Source organism: Gadus chalcogrammus, chromosome 5 (assembly GCF_026213295.1).
Source record: "Gadus chalcogrammus isolate NIFS_2021 chromosome 5, NIFS_Gcha_1.0, whole genome shotgun sequence".
NCBI classification, from domain to species: Eukaryota; Metazoa; Chordata; class Actinopteri; order Gadiformes; family Gadidae; genus Gadus; species Gadus chalcogrammus.
Window position 1 is genome coordinate 21175848 of NC_079416.1, and position 23732 is coordinate 21199579.

General features: G+C 48.3%; 3 protein-coding genes across 5 annotated transcripts in view; all 3 read right to left on the reverse strand.

Annotated features, from left to right (window-relative positions):
• eif2ak3 (eukaryotic translation initiation factor 2-alpha kinase 3) overlaps positions 1-3357 on the reverse strand; it is a 45727-nt gene extending 42370 nt beyond the window's left edge. For both annotated transcript variants that reach the window (XM_056590795.1, XM_056590794.1), the window contains exon 1: positions 2734-3357. In XM_056590795.1, the coding sequence (XP_056446770.1) occupies positions 2734-3080 (347 nt within the window). In that variant the 5' untranslated portion in view covers positions 3081-3357. The remainder of the gene's footprint in view (positions 1-2733) is intronic.
• Positions 3358-4242: 885 nt separating this feature from the next.
• On the reverse strand, positions 4243-10105 carry rpia (ribose 5-phosphate isomerase A (ribose 5-phosphate epimerase)). The gene is made up of 9 exons (XM_056590224.1): positions 9848-10105; positions 9222-9282; positions 9087-9142; positions 8840-8899; positions 8300-8364; positions 8114-8182; positions 7624-7765; positions 6330-6429; positions 4243-5875 (listed from the first exon to the last, which is right to left on the reverse strand). Exons 1-9 carry the CDS (start codon positions 10049-10051, stop codon positions 5778-5780), a joined length of 855 nt encoding a protein of 284 aa, XP_056446199.1. The 5' UTR covers positions 10052-10105; the 3' UTR covers positions 4243-5777.
• Positions 10106-10533: 428 nt separating this feature from the next.
• The window catches only part of slc4a11 (solute carrier family 4 member 11), an 81383-nt gene continuing 68184 nt past the window's right edge, over positions 10534-23732 (reverse strand). For both annotated transcript variants that reach the window (XM_056590221.1, XM_056590222.1), the window contains 7 exons: positions 23185-23428; positions 21689-21795; positions 20225-20390; positions 17503-17676; positions 16417-16612; positions 15318-15487; positions 10534-14768 (listed from right to left, as the gene is read on the reverse strand). In XM_056590221.1, coding sequence (XP_056446196.1) covers positions 14702-14768; positions 15318-15487; positions 16417-16612; positions 17503-17676; positions 20225-20390; positions 21689-21795; positions 23185-23428 — 1124 coding nt within the window. In that variant the 3' untranslated portion in view covers positions 10534-14701. The remainder of the gene's footprint in view (positions 14769-15317; positions 15488-16416; positions 16613-17502; positions 17677-20224; positions 20391-21688; positions 21796-23184; positions 23429-23732) is intronic.

Genomic DNA, 23732 nt, shown 5'->3' on the forward strand with positions numbered 1-23732 from the left:
CAATGCTGATGACTTTGTCAACACCTCATGACCTCCTGCTCTTGAACAGAAACCGACCGCGGAGGAAAAGGGCGGGCCGAGCACAAGTCTCTGAACACGCCGTCAACAGAAAACAGATGTCACAGCCTTCACATTAAAGTACAGGTTGCGGTCATATACAGGAGGGGAGTGGCCCACCTTGTGAATCAGCTGAGAATCGAACCCACGCTGGGCCGTTACTTTACTTCCGATACAAACAGCATTGCGACACCCGACAGGGAATCGAACAGACGCTGTGTCGTTACCTTACCACTTATACAAACGACGGCATTATGAAACCTGACATTGAATCGAACCCACGCTGTGCCGATACTTTACTAATGATACAAACAACAGCATTATGACACCAGACAGGGAATCGAACCCACGCTGTGCCGTTACTTTGCTAATGATACAAACAACAGCATTGTGACACCTGACAGGGGATTGAACCCACGCTGCATCGATCACAGTCCATAGACCCAACAAGGTCGACGCGAAACGGATTCATTCAGAAGTCCGCGCAAACGTTGTGATCACAACATGAAGGAGCGGCGGGGTTGTCGGGACAGGAACCAGCATTGAAGCTGCCCAGAGGGTACATGTATTGTAGACCGGTTTCCCAGCCCAACTAGCGCGTGTTTTTTTCGTCTCCGCACAGCCTTGACGCGTCAGCCCAGACACCTGACACAACGCTTCAACATGAAACACATGGCTACGGGCGCACATGTTTTTCGGAAGCGGAACCATTTATAACTAAACGTGGACGTCGGCGGTAAACAACACGCCTCTCCGTTTTGCCGCACAGTGCTGCAGAGTAAAGACAACAACATTCCCAACTCAAACATCCCCCAATAAACACACATTAATATAGCCCGGTTGTGGAGGGATATGCAGTATTCTCTTTACTGTTTATCAACCGTGCTGTCGATGGACGTAACGTATCCTGCTGTTTAAATACCCCGCAGGGTGGGACACACACACACACACACACACACACACACACACACACTAGGGCTGCAGGATATATCGGCTATGTACGATATATCGATATAATTTCCAAGGGGATACAAGATTTGATAATATCGTTTATATCGATATGCGTTAAAATGGTCAGTTTCCCGCTCAAGCGTCTACAGCATTTGCCTTGGAGACTGTGAGCGCGACCCCTCCCCCTCTCACTCTGTCTTTCCGAACGTGCCGTGTGCAAAGACGCCTCATTCCCACCCCCGCCGCCCCCTCACAACACAACAAGCATGGATGATACCCGTAAAGAAAACGAGACGGCGGCGGGAGACGAAATTGTTTCAAAGAGGAGAAACAACGGCTCCATAATGTGGAAATAGTTTGGGTTTAAAAAAAACAGATGAGCTGCAGCTGCAGGTCATCTGTAGAGAGTGTAGCAAAACCGTTGTGACTAAAAGTGGAAGCACGACAAATCTGTTCCACCATTTACAGCAGCGGTACAAAGTGCTGCATCACCGGCCGCGACAGTTTCTTCTGCCCCGAAACCAGGGCCGGCGCTCGGCAAATGTGTTGGGAGCGCCCTCTGGTGACGCTCTTAATTAATTAATTAAAATATACGAAACAAGCGAAATGAAACCAAACATGTTCCCAAATGGAACGGAGAAGGGAGGGGGCGGGGGATTAAAGTTACTGCGCACTGAAACCCTCACCGTAGTACGCAGGACAATGCGACGAAGCCAATGCTCTTATTGGTAGCTAATGTGTGTAACCTACAGCTTTATAATGTTTTGCATAGGTGATTATTTTGTGAAGAAGGTGAAAAACGTCCCTTTTTTTTTTAACATGTTCACTCTATTCTGTTGAAAATAACGATACAAAATCACATGTTGCAGTCATACTGACCTATGTTTTAATAAAAGTGCTTGCAACATCTCACATTTGGCTTTTGACTTAGAAAAAAAACATCTAACCCGCTCTATAGAAAATATCGAGATATATATCGTATATCGCCATTCAGCCAAAAAATATCGGGATATCATATTTTGCCCATATCGTGCAGCCCTAACACACACACACACACACACACACACACACACACACACACACACACACACACACACACACCAAGAGGAGGAGATGGAAGCTTCACATCCGTGTCCATACATCCCTTTACTGAAGTTTCCACTGCTCATCTGCATGCAAACAGCGGCGGATTCCTCCACCAACCACAGCGGTCCGCATGCTCGGACTGGGTCCATTCAGGTCCCTTCTCACATCGACTCACTTCCAAAGTAGAGGAAATTGCCTCTATATGAATGGGTTTATAAGCAGTGTAACGTTGGTTACACTGAAGACATGAGGGGGTTTTGCGAGAAGTAACGGGAGGAAACACTAAGCGAAAGCACTCACACACTTAATAAGTTAATAAATAATCAGACGGTACACTGAACGTCAAGTACTTGTCATTGTAGTCCGCACTAGTAGTTGGGACACAACACGTTTCAATGTCAGCCTGCACGTTTGGACAGCGACCGCTGAATGATGCAAGCCCCCCGGGTTGTTCCAACACTCTCCAAACTTTGAGAGCGCAGAGACGCGCAGAGGAGCGCATAGCAGCGCAGAGGCGCGCAGAGCAGCATGGACCCCGCGACGCGCCCGGGCATGTTCCCGTCCCGCGGCGGTGCGGCGGAATAGACTGCCCGCGGCGGCGCGGAAAAAAAACACCCCGAAAAGTGAGCAGCGCTTTACCTCGACTGTCGGACGGTCTCTTCCCCGTCCGCGTACGACTCGTCACCCTCGGTCGCGGCCCAGTTCTCGTCGTCCTCCACAGTCACGTCTCCTCCTCCTCCCGCCCCGGTGACCAGGGCGCCCGGGTGGCCGTAGTGCCGCTCCATCACCCCGTCGTCCCCGGACGACGAGCCCCCGGGGCCCGGCGCGCCGGACGGCGGCTCCCTCCAGACCGTGGAGCCCGGGCAGCCTCTGGAGGTCCCGACGACAGCCTCGACCCCCAGCAGGAGGAGCAGGACCAGCGAGACGCTCACCTGACTGAAGAGAAGCCCCCTTTCCATTTGTAAAACTGGCACATTAGTGAACATGCGATTCACATGCCATGGGCGGCCGGGTAAAAGTGAAAGTGAACCAAACGTTGAATAAAAGTCAAAATTGAGTTTTTGCTTTAGTCTTGCTCGACGCCCTCTGTGCGATTTTCTTTAAGGAAACATAAACAGCCGCTGGGACTCCATGTTGTTCCCTTTATGCGTGGCGCCTTGGTAACGCCAGAGCCCGCCCTGTTTCCACTCTGCTGTTGGTCCGTCTGCCGCCTCGTGTCACACATTCAACACGGTGAGGACGGCGATTGGCCGTCGCGCTGTCATTCACAGGAACCAGCACACTAAGCACAATCCGACTGGATCGTGAGGTTGGCACTCACGAAGGAGGGACCCGGAAAGACCAGCCCCCCAAACATTCACTCCCATTGGTGGAATGTCGCCTGGTGACTGTCCGTCAGAGCCGCGCAGGCGCAGTCACAGACGTTCCGCACTCTGAAAAAAGAATGACGTAAAATAATCCCCAAAGGCGGCTCTCGCAGACAACACGTGATTGGTGGACAGTCGCGCACAACCGCAAATAGAAACTCGGTAACGGTAACGGGACACGCATTGGCCTGTTTGCAGAGCCGCGAAAACATCGAATGCTTCCTATTGGCTGGTCCAGCTGTCACTCAGGGGCGGTTGCCATACTCTGAGGAAATGGCAAATAGCCGACATAAAAACATCAACGTGGCGCCGAGTGGTTCCTGTTTCCGAGTTGGTCGGACTTTCTCTGACCGCAAAACTACAAACATTACATAACGGCAGGATACAGTCCTACTGCTTCAAACACAACGTGCAAGAATATCACAAGTGCAGTAATATATTATCCATCGAACAATAGAGATTATGATAGGATGTTGGTACATTAGTTTTTTTGAGTTTTCATCACGTGGGTGTTTACGAAACTCGGCTTGTTCCAGAATGTTTTGGGGAATCACTTCCTACATAAATCAGCGGTGCACTTCTTCCAATCACGTCAATGTATGCCGTCTCTGGCGCCCCCCTGTGGCCGTTCAGGTGAACACTGCGAGGTTCTGATGACGAGTCACTCCACAATAACAAACCACGAGGACGTACAACGTCACGTGTTACTCCAATGCCCCAACCCCTGTGTGTACTGCATATTTTAAAACTCATCCCCATTCTCTCTCGCACACACACACACACACACACACACCGTTTTTAATTTCACCCGGTTTGTATTTATTTCACACAGTAGTACCTCAACAGAAAAATAATCACAGTCTTATTGGCAAGTAATGTTTGACCTAAGTGCTTGTGGGAAACTGCCCGACCTTCACTTAAACCCTGACTTAAGAACACATGTGGTGGTGCTTCTAGTGGAGTAACTAGTCTGTGTTACACACAGACACACACCAATGCACTGGTTTAACAGCTCCAGAAAACCAGTTTAATAGCATAAGTGTCCTTCCTGGTCGTTGTTTACAGGAAGAACATCCCTCAGACTCAGCTGAACTTTAATTTAAGTTAATTAAGGCAATAAGAGTTCCAGGCAAAATAATGACTAATTCACAGGATGGAAAACAAAGAAAAAAGGAATGCATTCACTGTCATCACCAAACAAACAAAATCTGGTTAGTACAAACTGAGATGATATAGTACCATACATATCTTTGAGTTGAGTTTAAAGGGCTGGTTTCACTCGTTAATATCAGAACCTCACAGTGTGAGGAAGTCATGACGAAAAAAAAAAAAAAAAAAAACAGTTCAGCACGTCGGTCACACGGCTGTCAGAAAACACACAACCACAACACACAAGGAGGGGAACAGGTGTCACAATGCGAGGTAAAACCTTTACTGTTTACGCAACACACACACACAAATGATTTGATGATAATGTTATCTTGGTATAAACAAGGCTATATATGTCTGAGGTCAAAGTTGAGTGTTAAGTGGTTTGCTTAGTTTAAAAACCACGTGACAGTTGTTTACAAGGAAGCCGGCGTCGCCAATCGTACAAGAGTCTCCAAAAAAACGCAGGCTCACTCAATTAAGCACTAGTTGAATAGTTTACAAAGGCTTGACTTTAAACCTAATTTTCCCAGAGAAACCAAACAAGAGCAATCACACCGCAGCAACAGCACCCCCCCTGGTTAAAAACCCGTCACTGCACCTTGACTTTTCTGATTGGCTGGAATATTTGAATGCCCAGGTCACCATGACTTGCTCTTACTCTGCCACGGTTTGGATGGTGGTGACCTGTTGCTTGGCCATCATAACATCAGCCAATCAGAGTGGGTAGAATTCAGGGGTGACTCCCGAGATGTGATTCTATTGGTCGGTTTCCCCGTCAAGGCACACAGAGTTCACTGTGCAGTGGTCTGGATCGGCTCGCTGGTCTGAGCCTCTGGATCGACGCGCTGGTCTGAATACGGTATGACTACGACCGTTATTCCGACACGGCGCTACGATACATCGGTGATGAAAGGAGGAGCTACCGTCCCACCCTGAGAACTAAAACATGGTCTGGACACCGGAGCGGGTCGGTGCGAGCAGCACGGGAACTTCGCTCATCAGGCACTTAGAATACACACAGAGAATCAAACACACCCCCACCTGGTGGCGGGAGTGAAAACAATGGATCATGTAATCTCAGATAAATTGGTCTCGCCGTTTGGGAAAAGGAGAGAGAGAGAGGCACTTGTGGGAGGAAGTGAGGTCTGATTGGCCCGTCGGTCTTCATTGGCTGGGGGCGTCTCGCACCTGGACCGTTCCGTCCTCCATGCCGAAGTAGGCCCGCTCGGCCATGCCCACGAACAGCCCGGTCTCCACCACACCTGGAGCGCAGAGTACCACCGTTATGCTAACGCTAACATCACGCTAGTGACCCAGATAGGCCCACAGCACTCTTGTGAAACAGAACTTGCTAATGCTAATTATTTTTTTTTTTTCTTAACTAGGACCTATGAACTCTTAAAAGAGATCAGTGAACGCAGAGACGCTATCATCACCGGTACACTGTTATGAACACAATAGTGTGGTGAAGGGGTCATGCTTAGGTTAATACCATACTAGTTGCCGTTGCTACTTTTCCTTGGGTGCATTTACTCCAAAATGTGTTTTTATGTCAATGACGGCGGCCTCCGGCTCATAAGCATGTGACTGAACAGCGTGACCACCTTATTATACGCACATACAGTACTGGCACTGAAGAGATCCAGACATACAAAAGCTACGGCCACGTTTAGAAAAGTGAAATTAAACAAAAGATCAAATGGGATTGAAACTCACCTGGGATCATCTTAATGTCCCTGTTCACCTCCTTCCAGTTCTGGACGCCCTCAAACTTCCAGTCCAGGATGAAGTTCCCGTTGTCCGTGACGACGGGACCCTAATCAGACGGGTGCATCATTACTAGTGATCGACCGATACATCGGCCGGCCGATTTAATTGGCCGGTCGGTATCGGATATTTATTTTTGGCAAAAAAATGAACATCAATAGATGTTCATTTTTTTTTTTATTGAGACATTGTAACATTTGTTATCATACCAATAGATAAGACTCTAATAGATAAGACTCTCTTTGTTAGCTAACCAATAGATAAGACTCTTGCCGTATCCGGTCGGTAAAACAGCAACGCTTTTGGCCCGCCTATATTGATACATCGATGTGATTGGTTAATGTTCTGGGCCAGGGGAGGCCCAGAATATACACGAGTATATCGCTCGTTCCCAGAGTGACTCGCTGAGCAAATTCAAATTGGGCTCTCGCAAGAACTCTGCATTTCCAGGGTAGTATCGGCTCCAAATTTCGGCTCAAGAAAATCAGTATCAGCGTATCGGTATCTTAAACTACAAACAAACGGCTCAATAAGAACTACAAATGAGCCATGAACGGATCAGCTCTTCTATCATCTTGTGTTTCTCTCTATGATTTGAATCGGTCGTGATCGCACGCAGATGCATTTTTTTAGATTTGTTAAATCTGAGAATCAAAAAATTATATCCACATATAAAGTAGACGATGCATTAGACTCACAGTAGGCCTGAAACCAGCCAACCAATCAGAGCCTGACTCACTGCCTTGCTGACGGCCAGCCCACCAATCAGAGCCTGACTCACTGCCTTGCTGACGGCCAGCCCACCAATCAGAGCCTGACTTACTGCCTTGCTGGCGGCCAGCCAACCAATCAGAGCCTGACTCACTGCCTTGCTGGCGGCCAGCCAACCAATCAGAGCCTGACTCACTGCCTTGCTGACGGCCAGCCCACCAATCAGAGCCTGACTCACTGCCTTGCTGACGGCCAGCCAACCAATCAGAGCCTGACTCACTGCCTTGCTGACGGCCAGCCCACCAATCAGAGCCTGACTTACTGCCTTGCTGACGGCCAGCCCACCAATCAGAGCCTGACTTACTGCCTTGCTGACGGCCATCCCACCAATCAGAGCCTGACTTACTGCCTTGCTGACGGCCAGCCCACCAATCAGAGCCTGACTTACTGCCTTGCTGACGGCCAGCCCACCAATCAGAGCCTGACTTACTGCCTTGCTGACGGCCATCCCACCAATCAGAGCCTGACTTACTGCCTTGCTGACGGCCATGCGCAGCACGGCCTCGCCCCCGAAGCAGCGGGCGATGCGGCGAGCCACCGGGACGTAGGCCATGGGGATGACCTCCACCGGGACCCCCTTCTTCCACTGCTCCCCCAGGGACACTGAGTCCTTCCTGGGGAGGGAGGCGGAGGAGGAGAGAGAGAGGGGGAGGGGAGAGGGAGGGGAGGAGGGAGGAGGGAGGAAAGTGGGAGGGAGGGGAGGAGGGAGGAAAGAGGGAGGGAGGGGAGGAGGGAGGAAAGAGGGAGGGAGGGGGGGAGGGAGGGAGGGGGGGAGGGAGGGAGGGAGGGAGGGGGAGAGGGGGGAGGAGGATAGAGGGAGGAGAGGAGGGGGGAGCAGAGAGGGAGTGAGGAGGGAGAGAGGGAGGGAGGGAGATAATAATAATAATACTCTTATCGGTCTTCTCTGCCCAAGAGCAACTCCTGGAATGAAAGTTTGCACACACAGACACACACACACACACCTGTAATCTGCGATGACGATGAAATGCTTGGCACATCCTGCTACAATCTTCTCCTGAGTCAGACAGCCCCTGAGCGAGAGAGAGAGAGAGAGAGAGACAGAGCGTGAGAGGTTGAAGTTCTCTTTGGAGATATTTTACAGAATGTTCCCCCTCAGCATTGAGGGAGGGGGAGGGACAGAGACTCACCCCCCTCCTTTGATCAGAATGAGCCCAGCATCCACCTCGTCCGCGCCGTCGATTGCCACATCCAGCTGTCAACGGTCACATGACATCATCACATGACCACGCCCCTTAGTGTTAAACCACGCCCTCTCAATTTTAAACATCTTTCAGCCTTCTGTTTGGCTGTTCTACAGATCAAACAACCTACTGGCGTTGACCGATAAGGTGAGAGGAACTTTACCGATATATAAGGCGAGAGGAACTTTACTGATCGATAAGTTGAGGGAAGACTTTACTGATCAATAACAATAGGGAAGACTTTACTGATCGATAAGTTGAAAGGAACTTTACTGATCAATAACAAGAGGGAAGACTTTACTGATCGATACGTTGAGAGGAACTTTACTGATCGATAAGTTGAGGGAAGACGTTTCTGATCACTGAGGTGTGAGGAATTTTACTGATCAATAAGTTGAGCGGAACTTTATTGATCAATAAGGTGAGAGGAACTTTACTGATCCCAGACAGGAAGTGAGAGCCGGTTGGGGGGGGGGGTGTGTGTACCTCAGGGTGGCGGTCCAGGTCTGACAGGATGAGGCCGTGCTTCAGGACCAGCTGACGGGCCTGGGGGGGGGGGGGGGGAAAGAGCGAGAGAGCGAGAGAGAGCGAAAATGTGTTCACAGAAAGTACTGCGGGACAGGTTGTCAGGCAGTTGTACTGTACACTTAAGTTGGACCAAAAGAAACGGCGAAAAGGAGACGTCTGGTATGAAACGTATGATCTCTCCCTTCCTGTTGAATCCAACGCTCACCTGGAAAGAGGTGGGGACGCACACGATGTTGAGCTTCTCCAGGCGGACCCTCTCGGCTGAAAGGAGGACACATCTGCACTGTTAGAGACTCCTCCAGGCTCAGCTGGGTCGCTTAATGATTGACTCGACCCTCACCTAATCGATCCACAGCATACACGATGGTGGACCCACTGCCCACTCCGACCACCTGGTTGTTCTGCAGAAGGAAGTATTTTATACTACTTTTTTTTTATTGTTGCTTTAACTTTTAGTCTTTGTGCAAACAGGAAACATTTATTGTTTCTCCATTTCCTGATAAGATCAACCAAACGAGGAACTAAACAGGTTGACGAGAGATAAACAAAAAACTTTTACCGTACAGGAATACACTGTTAGTTCAGAGTTAAACCATTTCTACTGAGTTGTGAGGGGAAAAAAACTACATAAAAAGCGTTTATTTAGACTACAGATCTTAAATCCGTGTTTACATGTTGAGCCAACATGCTGCACACCATGCTGGACCCAATCGAGGTAAGTCACACACTAGGAACACTGATAACACACTCAACAGAGACCCCACAGCCGAACACAGGAATCGACCACAACCAGATAACACTACTCCACGGGTTCAGAGGTCAGATGATAATCCAGCGCCACAGTCACAGGGCAGCATGGGTAAAGCTGCACACACACGCTAGCATGTGGACGCACCATGCGGCTTATCAACGAGAGAAAACACACTTCATAATGATATGGAAGGCGGCTCGCTTCAAACTTCCTACCTGGACGTGGTTGTCCACCGCGGCGTACGCTGCGAGTTTCTTAGCCTCTTCCGCCATGATGGGACAACAACCAGCAATACTGCGACCCCACACACACACGTGCTGCTGGGATGACCCGGGACAGAGCGACAGAAACCTCGGAGGGATGGAGACCAATCCAGATGTGAGCTTGGAGCAGATCCCCACCCACCTCTTCAGTCTCATGACACGTCCCACCCACCCGGCCGCGCAGATACAAACGATACAACCCCGTCGCCTCAAGGAAGGGGGCGTTAGTGGCGATAGTGGCGATTGAAGCAGAGCAGTGCCGCGCTGCTATCCGCTATACTACGGTAACTGATCTTCATAGCACCGGACGAGGTGTACGGAGCAGAAGTACTGTTGGTCAAATCACGTCGATGGTTTGGAGATTGAGGATTATTTCGGCGCGGACGGATGACGTAGAAAGGCTATGTTCCAAATCCAATTTTTTGATAGTTTAAGTATATGAACAGTGAAGATTATATTTTTAATTTACGTTTTTTGTCTCTTGTAATTTATCACTCAATTTTACTATTAGCAAAATAGATTTTGAGATTTTTCTCCGAAACATATGAAATACACATTCATTGTTATTTTACGTATTTCATTGAACTGTATCTTATTATTGATTTATTTATAATTAGTTATTCATTAAATAGGCTAAGATACTGCAGTCCTTATAATTAATGAGAAGATAGGGATTCAAAACCAGGACCTTTTAGCTTTGTGTCGATGAATATCCAGTAATTAGGAATCTATAATAATGATTATGTTGATCATCTTAATAAAACACACAGATTGCACACAATACTGTACATCACTACTACTCTTTATTTGGCCAACAGCTTGAGATAGTCTCTTTTCAGTGTACAGTATATATCTATACTATAGTAAACCAACACATTCTGTTTAATAAACATTTCTTATCTTTACATGGTACAGCTTACAAATATAGCTGATCTTTTTGACAAAAGTACAGTTCTGTTCCACAACTAAATTAGTATGCTATATAAAAATCCACACATTGTACATTCATGAATAGAAAAAGTAGGGCTATATGAACACAATACGCATTTTCAAACAAACCATCGACTGGGAAAATCAGGGAACGACGAAAACCTTTCACTCGGATTGAGGAGAACTTCGGAGATACTGAGAATGACGACAATACTGTCACGTAAGAGCAAAGTCTTTAAGTTACAAGCTAACGGCCTTGCCATGGGGTTATAAGGACAGTCCATAAAAACTATACTTTGCATTGCAAACTGTACATATTTCTTCATACCTCACACACTCTCCGTCTCTCTCTCTCTCTGTCTCTCTCTCGCCAGTGCTGGCTTTAAGTTATTTGATTTTTAATACTCTGGCCACACCTCTCTCGCCTGTATACTCTACACCGTATACTCTGAGTAAAGTATGAGTTCTGTCTGCTCTCTCTGTACTCTGAGCAGAGTGTCTGAGTACTGTCTATACTCAGTATGCTCTGAGTAGTGTCGGAGTTCTGTATACTCTATCTATACTCTGAGTTCGGTATACTCTATCTATACTCTGAGTACTGTATACTCGTATCTATACTCTGAGTAACTCTCTGTACAACTGGAGTGAGCTGCCGTTGAATTTAGAGAAACCAACTGAACTGTGAGAAAATAGTTTCTTTGTCTGAACGCCTCGAGCGGGCAAAGAAGGGTGGAACATTAGTATGTGATTATATATCGAACGTGTTCTGTTGCACACCAAAAAAGTCACCCCAAGTTTCCGTAGTTACCATAGTTACCCCAGTTACAATTTTAAGCCGTTAACATAGCTACCATAGTTACCGGAAGCTACCGTAGTTACCATAGTAACCCCAGTTCACATAGTATCCAAACGTAACCACAGCTACCGTATTTACCAGTTAACACAGTGAAGTAGTTACCATGGTTACCTTAGTTACCCCAGTTACCATAGTTTCCCCCAGCTACCGTAGCTACCCTAGTTATCATCATTACCCCAATCACCATAGTTACCCTAGTTGCCCCAGTTACCATTGTTACCCCAGTGACAAAAGTAACCCCAGAGAGGTTGTTTCTACAAAGTATTGCTGAACGTCTCACTGCATTTGGTTTGTTAAGAAGTGGGACATTTTTTTATCGAATGTATGCACTTGTGTGTGTGTGTGTGTGTATGTATACGTGTGTGTGTGTGTGTGTGTGTGTGTGTGTGTGTGTGTGTGTGTGTGTGTGTGTGTGTGTGTGTGTGTGTGTGTGTGTGTGTGTGTGTGTGTGTGTGTGTGTGTGTGTGTGTGTGTGTGTATACGTGTGTCTGTGTGTGTGTGTGTGTGTGTGTGTGTGTGTATACGTGTGTGTGTGTGTGTGTGTGTGTGTGTGTGTGTGTGTGTGTGTGTGTGTGTGTGTGTGTGTGTGTGTGTGTGTGTGTGTGTGTGTGTGTGTGTGTGTGTGTGTGTGTGTGTGTGTGTGTTTTGGATGCATGTCCACTGCAGCACACTATATGAGAACTGTTGATTGATCATGCTGTTAGGTTTCGGTCTTCTTAACAATACAGAGCATCAAAAACAGTGCTAAGGATTCAAACATTTTTTTGTATATTTTCAATTTTTTCTCAATATTTCGATACAGGATAATTTTTTCCAGGTGTTCTGGAGTACATGACAACATCAGCAAGCATTGGTCTAACCATAACACCAACATAAGAAACCCAGAACAGATTATATTAAAACTCTTTAAACACAGGTTCCTGGCTAGCTTCACTAAAACATTTTCAGACTTCAACACGGTGTTGGGCGCACTCCTTGCGGACCGCGGGGAACAGAGACGCTAGTACTAACGCAGAAGGGAAAACAAAACAGAACACAGAGACGGAACAGGACTCAGTGGTCATGGAATGTACAACAGCTCACTGGAAACACACCTTCCAGTCGCCTGGAAACACACAAATAAATACTCTTTTTCAATTTCCCTTCAAATATTTTTTGTATATTGCCCTAATATAACTTTATTTAATGATTATATTAAACGTTAACTATGTTTTGGTTTGTGCTGTCATGTGAAATAACAACAACATTGTGTATCTCTGTGGAATGTAGTTATTATTTGGCATGAGTTGGTTTTTAAAGAGGGACAGTAGCACTTTGATTAAACCGCAGGGGTGGCGCCCCCATGTGGTCAAACTCGGGTTACTGCAATTCTATTTTCTAATTGGTTCATATTAGCTAAAGGCCGATTTAGGGTCGTTTTAGACGCAGAGACGTAAGCACATAATTTACACAAGGGACTTGTTTTAGACAAGTTTTGATTTACGGTTCCTTTAAGGTTCCTTAAGGATTGCGCGTGTTGCAAGGGGATTCTAACAGTAGGTGGAGCAACGAACGAATCTGTGGGCGTGGAAGTGGAAATCGCTGGCTTGTTTATATTTATAATTATCATAATTCGTTCTTGTGTTTTCTTCTTCTCCTTCTTCAAAATTCTTCATTCGCTTCTGTCACGGCCTTTTAAAAATGGCGCTATTATGCTGTAAAACCGGAAATGTGAGACTCCTGAAAGGATGTGGTTAGCTGTCCAATCACAGTCTTTGCGAGCTGCGTAGGGCCGTAGTGTTTTAGTCGCATAGTCAGGAATTTTGGCCGACGCACTTAAGCACGTAAGGGGGGATATTTTACCGCGCAAGGGGGGGTTATGTATCTTACGTGCTTACGCGTTACGTCTAAAACAGAGCATATATCGGCCTTAAGCCGCAATCAGACACAGTTACGGCAATATCTGTTTGACCACAAGGGGGTGCTGTCCCTGCGACTCGACGTTCAGAGCAGTGTCTCTTTAAAGAGCTGGCAGATCGGTGGGAGGAGAGTAGAGAAGGTTGGTCTCTGCGAAGCCTCGCCCTCTTCCCGTTCCCATAAACATTAACACCTTCGGAATGATTCGGAAAAAAACAATATGCTCCACACAGCGCAGCGCTCTAGCAGCCAAACACAACGTAAATAAATGTTTGTTTTTAACACGGCAAACCCAGGTTGGCACAATGACAAAGTGAGCCATGGTAATACTTTTTTGTAAAGTGACCGTATTCCCGTGTGCTAGCCTGCGTCTTTGTCAATAGGAACTACACAGTGGAAAATAAGTATTGTAGGCACGACGATAACACAGTTTTGCTTAGTTTTTGCGTTACATTGTGTTGTTAAACTCATGCAAGCACGCGGTTTCTTTAGCGGAACTGTTTTAAGCACATAACAGTATATACCTGGGTTCCTAACTATTCCTATCAGGTCCCCAGAATGCTAGGGTCCCTTAAAGACGAAGGTCCCCAGAATGCTGGGGTCCCTTATAGACGAGGGTCCCCAGAATGCTAGGGTCCTTTAAAGACTCCGGTCCCCAGAGGGGTTAGGGTCGAAGACGCTAACCCCTCTAAGACGAAGGTCCCCAGGATGTATGGTCCTCACATGGCTATGTGACTTGAATATGGTCACTACAATGTTAACCAGTAAACAGCAGAGGTGGCTATAACACTTAAAAATTGTTGACACGGTCCAAAACGAAAACATACCTAAACGGATTCCTGGGAAGGTCCTCATCTGATAAAAACCATTGTTGAAATTATTTATTATATTTTTTCTTCCTTTTCGCAAGAAAAATGGGAGTCCGTCCACGCCGGTTAAACAGTTGTCATGGCTACGACCTCGTGTTGACCCACCATTCCAGTGCTTTTTAACAGTGCTCCTCTCCGGTACAAAATAAATCAGTCAGTACTTTCTCTTTTTTTGCTACCTTTCAGTTTTGCATTTGAAAAATACTCTTCTGTGTTTTTCTTCTCAGAGGAACGTTAGCTTGTCTTCGCTGGTAGCTACATGTGTTGGGCGTCCATGATGTCCAGGTATTTAGCCTCGATGACATGAGGAAGCACATTATTCCTATACAAGGAGAGAGCGTTAATATCCGGCAACAATACTGTGCGTGAAAATCTCAGAATATAATGCAATACAATAATATTTTACGGTAATAAACAGTAACAGTAACAATGTTAACACCATTCAGAATAAACAGTAAATGTACTTTATAATGCTAACACTGTCCGGTAATAAACTCTACTCTACTTGATACACAGATATGTATCCAGCTGTTCTGCCCTGTCTATAAAACATTTATAAAAAATAAAAATCGAAAAAAACTATTATGTTAATTTTGTGATCGTTTGACGGAAAAATCGCGATCAAAATTCGATGAATCGCCCAGCCCTACAGTAACTTTAATTTGAGATGCTAACACTGTCCGGTAATAAAAAGTAGGCTAACTTAACTTTACGATTCTAACACCCTCCGATAATAAACAGTAACTCTACTTAACGATGCTAACACAACTCATAATAAACAGTAACTCTACTTAACGATGCTAACACTGTCCGGTAATATACAGTAACAATGCTTTGCGATGCTAACCAAGGCCGCCCCAAAGTGGGTTACCTGATGGGGATGAGCATGATCATGAGCAGGGGAAAGATCATCTTCATGTAGGGGATGGGGTACATGCCGAAGGTGCACAGCACCCCCAGCTGCATCATCTGCAGGAAGGTGAAGTAGTGCACCTTCCTCTGGGGAACCTTGCGGATGTAGTGGGTGGGGGGGTAGGACGTCTGAGAGAGGAGGGGGGAGACGAGGAGGGAGGAGGGGTCAGAAGTCTCTATAGAAAAGTGTGCATGAAAACAGTTCAAACATGTACATGCAGACACATAACGACTCTCTCTCTCTCTCCCCCTCCCTCCCTCCCTCCCTCCCTCCCTCCCTCCCTCTCTCTCTCTCTCTCTCTCTCTCTCTCTCTCTCTCTCTCTCTCTCTCTCTCTCTCTCTCTCTCTCTCTCTCTCTCTCTCTCTCTCTCTCTCTCTCTCTCTCTCTCTCTCTCTCTCTCTCTCTCTCTCTCTCTTCAAGGGCTTTTTGGCATGGGAGAACTATATTATGTTCCCTAATTACATTAGCATTAAGGGATCAAGGTTTTTATTTCAGATGGACACTCTTTTCTCCCTTTCCTTCTTGTCTCCTCTTATTACACAGTCGCGCAGTCTCCCTTTCTCCCCAGGTAAACCAACCCCCTCGAACCACACACCTTCAAGTAAGCCACAGCCCTCCAGATAAACCGCACCCTCACAAACCACACACATTCAGTAAAGCCCCCCCTCCACCCGCTAAGCCACACCCAGCCCATCTAAACCACTCCCATTCTGACAACAAACCACACCCCTCCCCTGGTAAACCACACCCATTATGGAGGTAAAACCACACCCCTCCCCAGGTAAGCCACACCCATTATGGAGGTAAAACCACACCCCTCCCCAGGTAAGCCACACCCATTATTGTGGTAAAACCACACCCCTCCCCAGGTAAGCCACACCCCTTCTGGTAGTAAGTCACACAGACCCAGGTAAGCCACACCCCTTCTGGTAGTAAGTCACACAGACCCAGGTAAGCCACGCCCCTTCTGGTAGTAAGTCACTCAGACCCAGGTAAGCCACACCCCTCTCCCGGGTAAGTCCCGCCCCCCCCCCCCCCCCGGAGGGCCCCGCCCCACCTGTTCCTTGAGCAGCAGGGCCATGCGGTCGCACATCTGGTTGCCGTCGATGGAGGTGAGGGCGATGTAGAGGAAGAGGCCGTAGAGGACGGGCTTGGGGATCCACTGCAGCGGCACGGGCAGCAGCAGCACCGACATGCCGATGAAGATGTTGGCGACCAGAGAGGTGAGCCGGGTCTCCTTCACCTGGACGATGCTGAGGGCCCGCGCACACACAGACATGTTAACACACGTTAACACGCACACATTGATACACACACATATACATACACACAAATACATGTACATACACACACACACACAGCAATACACACATACACACACACACACACACACACACACACACACACACACACACACACACACACACACACACACACACACACACATATTAACACACATTAATACGCACATGGACACACACACAGCAATACACACACACAAAAACACACACAGACACACACATTATACACACGTATTTACACACATTAATGCACACACATTGACACAAGTATACATAAACACACATGTATACACATTTACACACACACAGACATTAATACACACACATTTACACACACATCAATATACACAAATACATAAACATACACACACACACACAACAATACACATATATACATACACACACACGCATCACTACACACAAACAAACGCACATACAAACAGACATTATACACACATATTTACAGACACATACATTGACACCAATACACACACATTGACACAAATGAATACACACACACATCAATACACACACATTGAAACACATACATACACACACAAACGCATATACAGACACACATATTAATACACGTATAGTATTAACACACGTATACACAAATACATAGACACACACACACACACACACACACACACACACCACACACACACACACACACACACACACACACACACACACACACACACACACACACACACACACACACAAGCTGGGTGTGGGTCCAGGCGGTAGGGAGGGGAGAGAGGGAGAGTTTGAGAGGGTGAGGGGGTGAGAGGGTGAGGGGTGGAGTCGGCGGAGGTGTGGTGGGGGGGGGGGGTACCCACGTCTCATAGAGGTGCCCCCCCTCAACACGTTGCTCCACGAAGGCCAGCTGGCGCACGTGGAGCGTGGAGTGGGGGAAGGCAGCGTGCATCCACGGCAACCCCAGCACAGACATCAGGATGTTGATGAGGCCCGACAGCATCAGGTCCCAGTGGTAGGCCGTCCCCTTCAGCAGCCTATAGACACATTAATATATACATTAATATATACATTAATGTACTGCATACACCCAGACAGCATCAGGTGGTAGGCCGTCCCCTTCAGCAGCCTATAGACACATTAATATAAACTACTGCTGTCAGTTAAATGCGTTATTAACGTTGTTAACGCAAAACAATTTTAACGGCGTTAATTTCTTTATCGCGCGATTAACACAATTATTATTATTATTATTATTTATTTTTTCTTGGGCTCAAAACAAAGAAGCAGAAGCCCGACTGCTATGTTCAAGGCAGTATGTTTGTATGTTCATCCTTTAATTGCACCATAGGCTTTTTGTTTGCATCGTCCTGTTTTGATCAGTATATGCCAATGTTGTTATCAATAAAAAAACATTTGCACAAGGCAAGCCGATGCACTTCTCCATGTTGATGAGAGCATTCAAATGAGAAAAATGAAGGGGGTCCCCTTCAGCAGCCTATAGAAATATGCATTCATGTATACATTCATAGACTGTATACACCCAGACAACATCAGGTCCCAGTGGTTGGCTGTTCCCTTCAGTAGCCTATAGAAACATACATTCATATACTATATGTATGCATACAATTTCCAAATATATATACACACACAAACCCACACTCACACGCACACACACACACAAACACACACAGACACAGAAGGACACAAAAGACCAGACAATCGAAATCCCAGAAACTCATGCATAAATATACAAAAACACACACACTCACGCACCCACAAAAACACACACACCAAAGCACCTTCCCCCTGTTATCATTTGCATAGAGCAAACTTCATAAATATGCGCATGTGGGAGCCCCCAGACACAGAGGCTTGTGCGTGCGTGCGTGCGTGCGTGCGTGCGTGTGTCCGTGTGCGTGTGTGTATGTGTGCAAGTGTAGGTGATTGTTTTTTAGTGCAGTCAAAGGGCATCAATTTCCTAAGGTTGACTGTGCCCTTCAACACAGCCTGAACACACACACACCTAACAAAAACACACACACACACACACACACACACACACACACACACACACACACACACACACACACACACACACACACACACACACACACACACACACACACACACACATTCCAACACACAGCTCAGACATTTATCAAGCTGTTAAAACAAAAGGAAGCGGTTCTAAAGATGATCAATACTATTATTGATCACTCCATCCACAGCCGTCTCTTGTCCGGGGCAGACAAAGACAGCAGACGTGACCTTTCGCCAGCAGAGTGTTTCAGCTGTGAGGCGCCTGTTCACCACCTCTGACCGGCCCCAGGGGGCGCCAGAGAGCTGTCACGGGGTTGGTGGTGGGGGGGGGGGGACTTAACAGAGCCCTACAGAGACAGCATGGCCCATCTTGGTACTTTTTGACCGAAGGTGTGAGAATTCATTTGTCTTTATCTTATCTTATTCACCCAGGGGCCATCTTGGCTCCATCCTGGGCCGCCATCTTGTTTTCAACGCTTGAAACAAGATCGCTACAGGGTGAATAAAAGGCTCGTCGTCATGGTGACACGGCACCAAGATGGCGGCCGGGTGGATAGTGCCCATCGTCACGGTGACAAGTCACCAAGATGGTGGCCGGGCGAATAAAAGCCCGATCGTCATGGGCTGTGTCTCAATTCAGGGGACGCATCCGTCGACGGCTGCATTCGAAGGCCGATTGCGTCACTGCGACGCGTCGAGGCCGTCCCATTTCGAAAAGGCTCCTTCAAATGCGGCCGACAAATGCAGCCTTCTTTTCCTGGATTTTGATCCACCGGCTTGATCCTTCAGGGCCCAACGTATCCCAAGATTGATTGCGTGTTGGATTTTTTTCAGAAATGGTGGCGGAGAGAGGCGGAAGCGGCAGTTGCAGCCGATTACATTTCTAATGACAAAACGATGTGAACATTTTTTTTTGGATTAAAATAAAGTTGGGACTATTTTCAAATTTGTATCTTTATTGTCAAAGTCCAATGACATTAACACGAGCCGTATAACGTTAAATTAATTAACATTATATTTTAGATCATTATTATATAACGGCTCCACATTCCTCCTCCGCCGTCCGGTTTGAACCGCAGCTGTCAGGGTTGCTAGGTGACAGGAGCGGCGCGTCACGCCCGCGTCCTTAGAAGGACGCGGCCGTCCCCTGAATTGAGACACAGCCATGGTGACGCGGCACCAAGATGGCGGCCGGGTGACCTAAAGGCCCATCGTCATGGTGACGCGGCACTAAGATGGCGGCCGGGTGACCTAAAGGCCCATCGTCATGGTGACACGGCACCAAGATGGCGGCCGGGTGACTTAAAGGCCCATCGTCATGGTGACACGGAACCAAGATGGCGGCCGGGTGACTTAAAGGCCCATCGTCATGGTGACATGGCACCAAGATGGCGGCCGGGTGACGTAAAGCCCCATCGTCATGATGACACGGCACCAAGATGGCGGCCGGGTGACTTAAAGGCCCATCGTCATGGTGACACGACAGCTAGATGTGGTGTAGGCCTGTGCGAGGCGGACCACGGGTGTCTCTGACGGCCGCACCTGTTCTCCGGAGCGTTGGTGAGCGACACCACGATGTTCTGGTCGATGAAGATGAGCACGGCGAGCAGGAAGCCCAGGCCCATGGCGCTGATCACGTTCAGCAGCGACAGACGCTCGAACGGAGCCACCCGGAAGATCGGCCGGTCGTGGACCTTAAACACCGGCACTGGAGGGAGGAGGGGGGGGGGGGGGGGGGTGAGGAGGGAGGAGGGGGAGGGAGGGAGGGGGGAGGAGGGGAGGAGAGGGAGGTGACGAGGAGGGAGGGAAGGAGAGGGAGGTGACGAGGAAGGAGGAGGGGAGGAGAGGGAGGTGATGAGGAGGGAGGGAGGGAGAGGGAGGTGACGAGGAAGGAGGAGGGGAGGAGAGGGAGGTAATGAGGAGGGAGGAGAGGAGGTGGGAGGGAGGGAGGTGATGAGGATGGAGGCCAGGAAGTTAATGTGGAAGGAAGGAAGGAAGGAAGGAAGGAGAGGAAGGAAGGAAGGAAGAAAGGGAGGACAGGGAGGTGATGAGGAAGGAAGGAAGGAAGGAAGGGCAGACAGGGAGGTAATGAGGAAGGAAGGAATGAGGGAGGAGATAAGGAAGGAAGGAAGGTGGTACGGTAGGAGGTAAGCAAGTAAGTAAGTAAATAATTAAGTAATTAAGCAAATAATGAAGCAGGTAAGAAGTTAAATACTCTGAATCCCGTAAGTATTAGTCCCCAAAAGAACTTTGATGTGGGATGCGTTCAGACGCCCCCATTGGTCAGGGCGTCTCGACTCCGGCTCACCGCTAGCTCGTTGTTGTTAGCTCTTTGCAGACATTAGCATTAGCAGACATTAGCATTGACAACGGATCATCACAAGGTCGCTTGTTCCCAGACAGCGGAGGGGGCGGAGACAAGGCATCCGAACGTCTTAACGACTTCACTCTAATGACTACATGGAGCTGAGATGTAAATCGTTGTTTACTTTGTTGTCTAATTCCCTCCCTCCTGTCGACTCAAGCTGCCCTCCCTCCTGTCGACTTCTGTTCCGGATTGTTTTATATTTTTCTTTTATAACCCAATCAGCCGAGCTCCCTCTGAGAACAGCTACTAACACAGTTAAGGCTTAGTTATGGTTCCACATTGACGCAACGCAAGGGGGTTACAGACCCGTTAAGCCCCTCCTCGCGTCCTCCGCAAGGGCCTGACGTGCGCCTCCCAAAGAGTGTAACCTTGCGTCCAGGAGACGCGGCAGCCATGGCTGTGATTGGTCCGGTGACGTAAACCCGACCTAAACCCGACGCAGAACCAAAAGAGGTTCACGACTGCGTCGAAAGCGACTGCGTGGTCATTGCGTCGCGTCAACGTGGAGCCATAACAAAGCCTTTGTGGTCCGACGGGTTTGAGAGCCCACCCAGTGGGAGCAACACCTCCTCCCTGATTGGCCAGGAGACAGTGGGGGCGACCAGGAGGCGCAGACAGAGAGATGAAGATGTACTCACACTCGATGTCGTTGAAGACGTAGGAGCCGATGAAGGAGAACATCAGGACGGAGATGGGCAGAGCGCAGTCCGACAGAACCTCCCTCACTTTGGCATGCAGGAACGGACTGGAGAGAGAGAGAGAGAGAGAGAGAGAGGGGGGGAGAGAGAGAGAGAGAGAGAGAGAGAGAGAGAGAGAGGGGGAGAGGGCGAGGAAGAGTCTTAGCCAAGTACTTTTGCACTTTTGCATAACATGCATTTTTGGATTCTTACTGAATTGTACATTTGACTTTTATCTAATGTTTCTTTCTGTATCTTATTTTACTTTTTCATGCGTTGGCAATGTATTGGCAGCGTTTCCCATGCCAATAGAGCGCTTTGAATTCAGTTGAAAGAGAAAGATGCAGAGCGAGAGAGAGAGAGAGAGAGAGAGAGAGAGAGAGAGAGAGAGAGAGAGAGAGAGAGAGAGAGAGAGAGAGAGAGAGAGAGAGAGAGAGAGAGAGAGAGAGACATGGCTACACAGTGAGAGATCTACTGGAGAGAGAGAGAGAGAGAGAGAGAGGGGAGCAGTGAAGGTAGATTAAAAGGTAAATGATGGATGAATATTCTTCCTGAGCGGGAACAGGATGATGGTGTAATCTATTCTGTCCCCCCCCCCCCCCACACTACTCCCCACCACCACCCACTCATTGGGGGCCTTTTTGAGGGTGATTAGATTAGGGGCCACAAACACAAGTGCAGCAGTTTCTCCTTATTACATCCCAGCGCGCCGCGAGAACATCTGCTGGAACATTGTAGCGTCTGCTGCCTTCGCTCCAGCAGAGGACCGGGTCGCCTGCCTCCACCCAAACCTGATTTAGACCCCCCAGTGGGCACACAGCGGACGGGGGGCCGCACCTCCTGCTGGGTCGGGCTGTACCCTACCTCCTCGTGCCCTACCTCCTACTGGGACAGGCTGTCCTACTGCTGGAGACCGCAGGACCCACCTCCTCCTCGGACAGGGTGCACCCTACCTCCTTGTGTCCTACGGCCTCCCTCCTGTTGAACTGGTGCCGGGTGTACCCTAACTTCTTGTGTCCTACCTCCTACCTCCACTTGAACTGGTGCAGGTTGTACCCTACCCCCTACCTCCTTGTGTCCTACCTCCTCTTGAACTGGTGCAGGGTGTACCCTACCTCCCTGAACCCTACCTCCTTGGGTCCTACCTCCTCTTGAACTGGTACAGGGTGTACCTTACCTCCTTGTGTCCTTGACTCCTACCTCCTTGTGTCCTTGCCTCCTACCTCCTCTTGAACTGGTACAGGGTGTAGCCTACCTCCTTGGCTCCTACCTCCTCTTGAACTGGTACAGGGTGTACCCTAGCTCCTTGACTCCTACCTCCTTGTGTCCTTGACTCCTACCTCCTCTTGAACTGGTACAGGGTGTAGCCTACCTCCTTGGCTCCTACCTCCTCTTGAACTGGTACAGGGTGTACCCTACCTCCTTCACTCCTACCTCCTTGTGTCCTTGACTCCTACCTCCTCTTGAACTGGTACAGGGTGTAGCCCATCCAGAGCGTTCCCAGCATCAGCAGCAGACACAGCAGGGGTCTCTCGCGGGTGCAGTGGATGATGGACTCGGGGAAGGCCGTGTACTCCATGGCCGCCGTCACCGCGCCGCTGGCGTTGCTAGGCGCCGCGGAGCCCTGCTGGCCTTGGCGTGGGGGGAAGGCCGCCATGGTCCCGTTAGAGAGCGTTGGCGCGCTGTAGTACCGGTGAAATACTGCAATCACACACAGTTAGGCTGTAGTACCGGTGAAATACTGCAATCACACACAGTTAGGCTGTAGTACCGGTGAAATACTGCGATCACACACAGTTAGGTTGTAGTACCTGTGAAATACTGCAATCACACACAGTTAGGTTGTAGTACCGGTGAAATACTGCAATCACACACAGTTAGGCTGTAGTACCGGTGAAATACTGCGATCACACACAGTTAGGTTGTAGTACCTGTGAAATACTGCGATCACACAGTTAGGTTGTAGTACCGGTGAAATACTGGGATCACACACAGTTAGGCTGTA

Bases quoted from the DNA above. Each gene is read 5' to 3' on its own strand.
- rpia (XM_056590224.1), bottom strand. From the start codon at position 10,051: ATGAGACTGAAGAGGTGGGTGGGGATCTGCTCCAAGCTCACATCTGGA. The intron at 9,283-9,847 runs GTAGGAAGTTTG...TTCCTTCTGCAG, and splicing joins CGGTGGACAACCACGTCCAG to AACAACCAGGTGGTCGGAGT. The intron at 7,766-8,113 runs GTGTGTGTGTGT...CTCCCTCCCCAG, and splicing joins ATCGTCATCGCAGATTACAG to GAAGGACTCAGTGTCCCTGG.